At 47.1% G+C, this 9706-nt stretch overlaps 1 protein-coding gene across 1 annotated transcript in view; it reads left to right on the top strand.

Annotated features, from left to right (window-relative positions):
- Nucleotides 1-2232: 2232 nt before the first annotated feature.
- SASH1 (SAM and SH3 domain containing 1) overlaps nucleotides 2233-9706 on the top strand; it is a 126763-nt gene continuing 119289 nt past the window's right edge. The window contains exon 1 of the mRNA XM_075146207.1: nucleotides 2233-2347. Within this exon, the coding sequence (XP_075002308.1) occupies nucleotides 2252-2347 (96 nt within the window). The 5' untranslated portion in view covers nucleotides 2233-2251. The remainder of the gene's footprint in view (nucleotides 2348-9706) is intronic.

The following is a 9706-nucleotide window of genomic DNA, read 5'->3' as shown; positions in this document are numbered from 1 at the left end:
TGTTGCTGCCCGAGTCAGAACAATGAGGGGTTTTTAGACTGTGTGTTGCTGGGTTTTTTTTTTAAATATGCCTCCAAAATATAAAAAAGACGATGTACATGAAATAGTATCTACAAGAGGAGCCCAGCATATTTAAATCCTGAGATCGACGGTGTGCCTTTTTCAGATGTTTTGAAAGTAGGTTGGCAATAGTATTGTAAGTGGTTCAACGTGGATTTCAGAGGGTCACTAATTAAATTATCCCTGACTAATTAAACCAGTTTTGAGTTATGCAAGCCATCTCAGAGTACAGAGAGACTTCACTGGCACGCCTTTATCCTCATACTTCATAGGCTTATGGTCACATACAATTCAAAGGTCAATTAGTAGAGATTTTATACCTGGTTTGGGCCTTTCTCTATTTCTCATTACTAGTCAATAATATGATGAATTACATGGTGTGTATCCTACATGTGCATCCTAAAGAAGGGTCAAGAAAAACGTGCATGTTTCTACATCATCAGGGGTTTCTTTACCACTTTTGGCATAATTGTCTTAGTTTTTCTACCTGTGCCTCCCACCTCCTTTTGTCTGTTCTGTGTGTGCCATTCACCACTACAGCAATAGCTGTAACAATACAGTGCTTTGAAAATTTTCGTTCCGTTCTTTGCGTACCAGTTGCTGAGAAAGGAAGCGTTTTGATCAGCTTTTCTCTCTGGTGCTAGCCTACAAAGTTAAATAAGCCATCTTAGCTTTGAGGACAGAAAAAGAGCATCGGTGGGAACATGGAGGGAAGATGAGGAGCACATAGTCACCCCGCTTCTGCTTTATGCTTTCTCCAGAAACTATTTTTAGCCCTGTTAGCAAATGGTGTCATTTGTTGCTCCAGTCCTCCCAGGCTGCCAGTGCCTTGTCAGCTGCGGGGCCGATGGCGGGGCTGGGAGGAGCCCGGTGCTGGGAGACCCGAGGGCTGAACAGGGAGCGCAGAGAGGGAGCCCCGGTGCCAGGCCAGGCCCTGGGTTGCGTTTGGGTGGGGCAGGGCAAGCAATATCCAGCCTGGCAGCAAGCGAGGCTGATGGGATGCTGGAGAAACTACAACTGCTCAAAGATGTGAGCTCTTAAAATACTTGGCCAGTGCATGACAGCTGCATATCCATTAAACACATCACCTTTCCCCCTGCCCGGCGCAGACAGGTGCTTCCAATAAGCAACAGCCTGAAACAGTAGCTTTTCAAGACACAGTTAAGCATTTCAAAGCTTAGGGATGAGCACCAAGAGTAAAGGATTTCCTTGCTGCTAATCCCAGCAGAAGCCGGGAGCGAGGTGTGAGGTGGTGGGCAGGCCAGGAGAAGCACCGCATCCCTTGGGCTCGTCCTGCTGCCCTGGCTCCCGCTGACCTCTCCTGCTCCTTCCATCCCGTGGGCAGCGGGGTTTGGCCATCCGTACTTAATATACCTGCCCAAGAAGCGTGCTCCAGTGCGTGTGCATGGGCACCCACCTGTTTCCTAGGAAGGATGCAGGAGCATCCCTACTGCTGTCTGTAATTAGTGATCATTTAATTTCATTATAATATGGGGGGGAAGGGAAGTAATGGCAAGCAGGAGGTATAGATGGGGGCAGCGTTTGCACAGTGCTTCCCCAAGGAGAGCTTTGCCTTTTATGATGCGATTGGTGACGGATCTCTCCTCTCCTCAGGAGAATGACGCGGTCCCGGTACTTAAACTAAAAATTTGAATTCACTGGGCGCCTCTTCTCTTGCCGGGAAGAAAAGGCTGTTGGCTGCCGCCGGAGCTCTCGGCAGTCAGGTGAGGCGCCGGCACGGGGGGAGCCCGGTCAGCAACAAGCCCTCCCCCGGCGACCGCACGTCCCCCGCGGGCCCAGCCCCGGCCGCAGCTCTCGGCTTTTGGGGTGGGGGAAGCCGCCGCGGGCCGGACCGGGCCGGGACCCGCCGGGGCGGCGCTGGGGCCCTTTGTTGCCGCCCCGGGGCGGCCACGTGCGGCGGGCGAGCCCACAGGCAGGCGGGGGGTGCGGGGCCGGCCGGCGGCGGCGGCAGGAGGAGGAGGGGCTTTGCCACCGCCCCGCAGCCGGGTGGGCGCCCCCGCCGCGCCGCAGTGGCACCGCCGCGCCGCCGGCTGCCGTGTCGCGGGGCCGAAAGTTTGAGGGGCGGTGGCAGGGGCGGGCCGGGCCGGGAGCGGGGCGGGGGAGGCATGGCGGGGCGGGGCGGGCCGGCGGCGGCGGGGAGCCGGCGCTGATCCGGCGGCCGGGCCGGGGCATGGAGGGGGAGCGGGCGGGCGGCCCCGCCGCCCCGGCGGAGAGTGGCACGTCGGAGGCGTTTGCCCAGCTGTGGGCCGACGTGATGGGTATCCTGGTGAGTGGGGCCGGGGCGGCATGGGGCTCGGGGGGAGCCTGCCGTGGGACGGGGGTGGGCTGCGGAGCGCCGCTCCCCCCATCGCGGGGGTCACGGGCGGCGAAGCCCTCGCCAGGTCTCCCCGGCACCTGCTGCGGAGTTTCCCCGAGTGGGAGAGTGGCCTCGCCATGCGGGCTCGTACGTCCCAGGAAGACCTCTTCCGTGGGCAAACCCGAGCGTTGTATCAGCGGCCGCTTCACTGGCGGTTCTGGAGCAAAGCCTCCCGCGCTGTCAGGCAGGAGGGGCGGAGGTGCAGCGCTGGGCGCCGCTGCGCCGCTTTCGGGGCCGTTCCCCGGAGCAGAGCGGACCCTGCGTCTGTTTACACGCCCAGAAGCGCTTGTTCGGGCCCATCAATGGGCGCATTGTTTCCTGTTGCTCCGGCGTGCTGGCGGATTCGGTTAAATTCGGGCGAAAGGCTGGTTTGTTGCCGCCTTTACATTCCACGCACGTGTTCCGGCGTCCCCGCGCCAGGCTGGGGTGACGCCTCGCGCGTGGGGGTCGCAGCCGCGGGGCACTGCCTGCCTGTGGGCCCCTTGTGCCCGGGGGCTCCGGCCGGCAGCGCTGACCGGCGCGCTGTTGCACTCCCGGGTGCCGGTTTTGGAGCTCTTGTTGCCGGTAGTTTTTTGGAAACGAGTTGCTCGGTTACGGCCCGTGGAGTTTCTGCGCTGGTGATCTTCTGGGGAGGGACTAATCCTCCTAATTCACTGGTTACAAACAAAAGAGATGGCCCCAGTAACAAGGGCTCAGGGAATTATTTTTCAGAGGGCACGTAGCGTACCGACAGGACGGACTGGATGGCAAACAGTAAAAATACAGGAAGAGTCAATTCTTTATTTCTGCTTCAGCGAGAGAATAATATTTACTTTGGGTGCAAGATGATAATTACCGCAGAGGACTGCCACTCAGCAAAAAACCAAACACTAATGTTATATACGTACTGGAGCTGGCAGTTTTCCAGTGATACAGGAATGTGGTAATCAACAGTGGAGTGCCTGTTTATTCATTTTAAAAGCAAATGAATAGGCTTGATGCGTATTAATTTTTGTTGTTAACATTTAACCAACAGAAACTAAAGAATATTATGAGAAATACCTTTTGGAAAACTGAGTGGAACGTAATGAAAGGTAAACCTGTAGGATCTAATTCAGAAGCGTTATAGGATTGAACAGAGAATTTAATTAGCATTTTATGCTGCAGTTTTCTTTCCACCTGGACTTTATTGTTAATATTCTGAATAAGATTAAAAAACCTGCTTCATTCCTTTTCTTCATAGAAATTCTCTGTTGATATGGCATTCAGTTTCATAGCACCCGGCTGCGTACACTCTTTCACTGTTAATGATTTTAATCTAAGAATGCAAGCAGAGTCAGTTCTGCCAGTTTGTAGGGAGCACACAGTTGGTACTTTATGAACAGTCTCTTTCTCTCTTTTTCTGGCAGGTTTCAGTACTGCATTTAGTAAGAGCAAAGTGCTATTGGATGCCTGGGAAGGAGTGTTTGAGGAGGCGAAACCAACAGCCTACCATACTGGAGCTCAGTGCAGAAAAAGATCTGATTCTCACACAACTAATAATTTGAATAGGTTTCTTCTGGCTGTACAAGCTAGTTTCCTTCCTGGGAAAACAGAGCTATTTAATTATTATCTGTCTTCTAATAAAACTAAGCTAAAGTCATTTATCTTAGAGTTGGTCTGCTTTACGGGAAGGAATCATCTTGTAACTATGAAGTTGCTGGTTTATATTGGTTGCAAACATCATGCAGAACTATTATCTTTTCTTACTGCAGTGTTTTGTGTTGCAACACACTTACAAATATGAAAAGATACCCTTGTGTTGGATCTCAAATAATAACTTATCTGTTTTAATATGTCTTAATGTGAACTGAATATAAACTTATTTAGTGCTCTGTCCTTTTCTGAAGGCAAGGAAGAGGTAGTTCCAGACTTTTTCACTGCTCGTCTTTGTGGTAGAGCTTTGTCCCTTTCAAACCTGTGCTGCGAAAGGCAAACAGTAAACTAGATTTGTGGCTTCCAGACGGAAGTCTGCAGATGGTTGGTCATGGTCCATGAGGCCACAACAGTGGCCTGCGTAGCTGGCTTACTTCTTTTGTGTTGTCAATTAAGTGAGGGTATGGGTCTTAAATTCCTGGGACTTACAGTAATCATGATCCAAAATGTTTAGGGAGCACAGAGGTAGACACTGGAGTGATTCACTGGGAATGGCTCTATGAATCAAGAACTTGGTGCAGTGATAGGCTGGCTAGGTTGACCCTGCAACAGCTTGAAAGCTACCAAGGAATGCACTAGCAGGGGGGAAGAGGCAGGAGAGAAGAGCCAGGATGTTGGGAGGGGAAAACTAGAAGGAAATGAAGAAAGAAGGTGATCATCAAAAGTTTGTTGATCGAATGAGAGAGAGAAAATTGCATTCTTAAGCAATGATCGTAGGATGATGCAGGTTAGAAAGGACCTCAGGCGGCATCTAGCCCGACCTTGAGCTGAAGCAGGGAGAGCTCTGAGGCCAGGTGAGGTTGCTTGGGGCTTTATCCAGTTGGGTCTTGAAAACCTCCAGGGACAGAAACTGCACAACCTCTCCGTGCAGCCTGTTCCACCACTTCGCTGTTCTTACGGTGAAAAAGGTGTTCTTCATAAAAATGGTGAAATGCCTGATTCTGTCCTCCTTGTACTAAGGAATTGCAGCAGTGGGGAAGGGAAGGTGTCACCTTCCTTCCACTGGCCCTGCTGGAAGCCTTGCGGGCATGGTGGTGGCCGTGGTGGTGTCTCTTCTAGGTGCAGGTTTAGGAGGAGAGGCCGTGGAAGTCAGCCCAGCTGGTATTCAGTACTGCAGTTACTTAAAATACAAATTGAGCCCCTCTCACTCAGTGGATAGATATATTTCATTGTTTGTGTACAGTTAGTTAGGTTCCTTAAAATAGGACCTCATTAGCAGGAACCTGTGATAGCAGATCCCAGGTCCGGAGGGGAAGCAAATACTTTTCAAGTGCTGCTTGTAACCAGCATATTTTATGGACTTTGAAGTCATATAATAACTCTCTCTATACTTGACAAATATTGAGTGTACTTGCAGCTGTACTGGGATTTTGTTGAAGTAAATGTGACTTTTCCCTTTTGCACTTATTCTAATGAAATATTCCATAGGTGCAGCTATGGTAAAAGCACCTCAAAGCTATTTGTGCTGTTAATGGAGCTCACTAGATAACATAATTATACTTAAAAGCTTTTGCTTAGTCTGTAGCAAGCACATGTTGGAATGTACTGGTTAATTATAATTTGCAGTGTCTCAAAGTAACAATGCATGGTGGAAGTGTATTAAGGTTTTAGAGAGAGATTGCAGTAGGTGGATCATGAGTAGTAATACAGAAGTTCTCTGCATCCCCAAAACTCAACACCATAAAAAGGGATATTTTTGGCATAGAATCATGTATTGATGTGGTGATAGCAAACTCTTTGTTGCTAAGAGTTTGAAGGTTTGTATGTGATCAGATCTGAGAACAAATCGTAATATGAAGTGAAAATCATGAACTTTATTCTTTCAAAGATGTGCTTTCAAAACATGGGCTATTGACCTTAGTACAGTGAAGACATTCCAGTGTCTGTCTTGTTTATGGGATGTTCTTCCTTCTTGCATAGCGTAGCTGGAACAGGTATCTGGGTCAAATCCTGACATTAAATGAAATCACTGGCAAAACTGTGATCAGTTTTGATAGAGCAGGGATTTCGCTGAAGAAAACGTCGATTTGTGAGGAGCTTTTGTCTTCAATGGCCAAGATGCAAAAGATACAGAGGAACTTGCAAGAGATGCAATGAAATTAGAAGTCTTTCCAGCTTTTTATTTCAAAGTGATAGCTAGTTTCTTGTTTCAAACTATTGAATCAATTACAAGAGCTGAAAAAAAAGAGAATACTTTATTTTTTGATAATATTTTGCAGTCATGCTAAGAGAAAACCAGTTCTTTCCTACCATCTGCTGTTAGCTAAAGAGAACAGAGTATTTTGAGGACAATAAAGCTCACTTGGGTTTGTACTGGGAGCCCTGATATTTACATATGTAATCTATCTTGCTCTCCGTGTTTCAGTGACTATTTGAATTTCTTATCAAAGTAATAAAGAAACAAACCGAAAGAAAGAAAGACGCCAGCTGATAATACTACTGTGATAACATGTAATTACATACTGACTAACATACTTGGGGGAGAGGAATTTGATGCTAAGCCAGGGAGCCTGGATATCTGGAGAGATCAGGGAAGTAGATCCCTGACCGATAAAAGCAGTCGGAGGACTGCCAGGAGGAGTTGTGGCAGCTCACACCAGCTGCAGATTTCTCCCAGGATTGCTCTTCCTTAAACCCTCGTTAGTTTGCCGTGACCTCCAGTGGAAATCTCTCTACTCCATTGCTCTCCCAGTGTCTCGTTGGGGTGACTCCCGTTTCTCTTGTGTCTGCTTGGTACTGAGAGGCCACTCCAGCTGAAGCGATCGGCACTCAGCACGGCTCTGCAGAAAGGTGCAGGCAGCCGAGGAGCTGCTCCAGGTAGAATGTGCTTTTGAAAATGCAATATACTCTTTTTTTCTGATTTTTATTGACGTGTCGGCAAAATGGCTGTGGCACAGTGCAATTAGCTCAAAAAGCACTTTGGAACATTCTGATTCAAAACATTTTTGTTCTGACTTCTACTTGGGAGCGCATTTTTAAAGCATATCCCAGCTGCAACAGTAAGGATAAACCCAGAAGGCCTGGCCTTTGCTTTTCAAACTAGCAGGTATTGGTTTTTCTCTTTTACAAAACTGTGGAGTATATTTTGCTTTCAAATAAAGAAATCGGAATGGAGGGTGACTGACTGTCAGTTTAGGTGTTGGATTCAATTTTACGTTTGAAACTTAACCTGTTGCATCTTCTTCGCCTCTCGTCTCCATGCAATGTTACGCCTAGCAACGCTAATCCCTTATGAAGAAAGACAGCTCATAGAGATAACCTTTGGTCTTGGCTTTTTCTTGCACGTCAGGTCACATAAAACAGATGTCTCTATCAGAGAGTTTAGTCCCCACAAGACCCTGCACAGTCAGGAATGATAAGAGGTTTTGGTTCTGGTGCCCTCTTCATTCTTTCTTGAAAGCAAACTCTGGGTTTCCCTGGCCTTTGAATTACAGAGGAAAAAGTAGGGAAGATTTTTATATACCTGTTCTTTGTCTGCTATGAACTGCTGTTTACTAGAGAATAACTATACATTTAAGGTAAACTTGAATCTTGGTGATAAAATTTTATTTTCCAGTGTGTTTCTGGTTTGCTGTGTATACTGGCTCCCTTATCAATATTTGGAAACACTCTTCTTCCTCATATTTTTGAAAGTCAATCAACCAAGCTCTCTCTGTCTTTTAAGAGCAGTGGAATACCAGGTTGCCAGAATTTACCTGTAATGATGCTTCCTTCCTTTTGTGGATATGAAAAAATGGCAGTCTCTAAACAGAAAGAAAATGTGAAAATTGGTCTGGAAAATGAAAAAGTGTTGCACATGCAGGACAATGAGCACTTAAAGGAATTTTATTACGTGGAATGCACTGTATTGTGTTACACATGCTGGTTACCATTTTATATAGTCAGGTGAAAAACTCTTATTTTTAATGTATCTCAGAGCAAATGACATTTTACAGAACTAGATAATGATTAGTCTAACTTATTCTGATGCTGTCTAGAAATCAGTGTAAATTAGTGCTGATTGCACCAGACGCTGTGCAAACAGAGGGGCAGAGAGGTGAAGCTGCGTGAGCTGAGCGGCGGGACTGGGGCACAGCAGAGCGGGGTCACTGCCGGACGCCGAGGGACGGACGAAACGGGCAGTGCCCGGGGCAAGGGAGTTTGAGTCAGCGGGGAGAAAGGACTTCCCTCTCCTTCCAGACTCCGCTTGAACTGCTCCAGCTTTGGCCCTGGGCTCAGCTCCTTCAGGACTTTTTTCCCTCCAGAAGTGGCATGGTGGAGGAGAGGATGCCAGTGCACCCAGCCCTGCTGCCTTCCCGGGCCTCCCTCTGTCATTTGGAGTCTCTGGTTGTAGCTTTTCCTTCATGCAGCAGCACAGGCTTTCTCCTTTTCCACTTACCCCATTGTCACGGCATTCATGGTTGTACAGCACACGTTGTGCTTGCACTTTAGGAGGTTCGGTAACACAGGATGAATAAGAATTACTTTGCTGGGTCATTACAAAATGATTTGTCACAATACCTGTTTTAACATAAAGTGCTGCTAATAGTTTTCCTCTTTGCGATTGCGTGAGGCAGGCGATGACTAATGAACCTGCCGCTTTGTCTCTTGCCATTGTCGGTGGTGGAAGGAGGAGGAGGAAGGTGGTGGTTGTGACCGCGGGAATGCTGAGGTGGCTTTGCAAGAATTTGGATTCCAGGTTTTTCGTGAGGAAATTAACAAAACCAAGGAACTGGGTTTAATATGTGCAAATCTGTGAAAATTAAGTTTCTACTGTAAAAGCATATTCTCTATTAAAGAAGTATGTAGACACGTTGTGTGATTAGATAAAGAGATATTAAGGGCTTGTGTTTCTCACTGTCATCAAGAGACTTAACTGTCCCACAGGCAGGAAGAAATTACTATGTCGTTCACTGAAACACGTTCAAACCCAGGAGTTCACAACACAGATTTCCATTATGGAAAATGACTAAAAATAAAAGGAGCAGTGCAGTAGCTGTGGTGTGGGTCAGGTGTGGGCACGCCGGCTCTGCTTTGATCTTCTTGAGGTGTGGGGAACATTTTTCCTGACTTACGGCAATAGCAGACCTTTCTTGTCTACTGCCATGTTTTGAAGCACAAAGTTATAATGTATTATTTTTATTTGAACTAAGATTAGTATAATAAAATACTTAATGGTTTAAGTTTTAATGACACCTGGATAAGCATTTTTGAGTTACGTACTAGTTTTGGAGGCACATTTCCTATGAAGAGTTTGAAATTGAGACTGGGGATTGTATAACCTATCTGGAAAACAGTTTTAAGCAGGGTATAACTGGAAAATTAGATGGACAAGCTCAAGAATATAATACGACAATGATTTATAAATATCACTTTCAGGCTTTTTTTTATGGAAAGTCATACGATAAATTGGAGAACTGGTTCCTAATACCCCTGTTGCAATCCGAGTGCGATCTGGTTGGAGCGCTGTTGCAGGTCTGCTCTGCTACAAGCCCATTAGATTTTGCTGATTTGACTTCCCTGTTGCCCTGCATGAACACAGGGATATGCTATTGGGATCAGATTACACGATCAGGCCTCCAGATGGGAAAAATATGATTGTTCTTATGTGCATGG

The sequence above is a fragment of the Calonectris borealis genome, chromosome 3 (genome assembly GCF_964195595.1).
Source record: "Calonectris borealis chromosome 3, bCalBor7.hap1.2, whole genome shotgun sequence".
Taxonomy (NCBI): domain Eukaryota; kingdom Metazoa; phylum Chordata; class Aves; order Procellariiformes; family Procellariidae; genus Calonectris; species Calonectris borealis.
The sequence above is the reverse complement of the archived record's forward strand: the minus strand, read 5'-3'. Positions and strand labels throughout refer to the sequence as shown.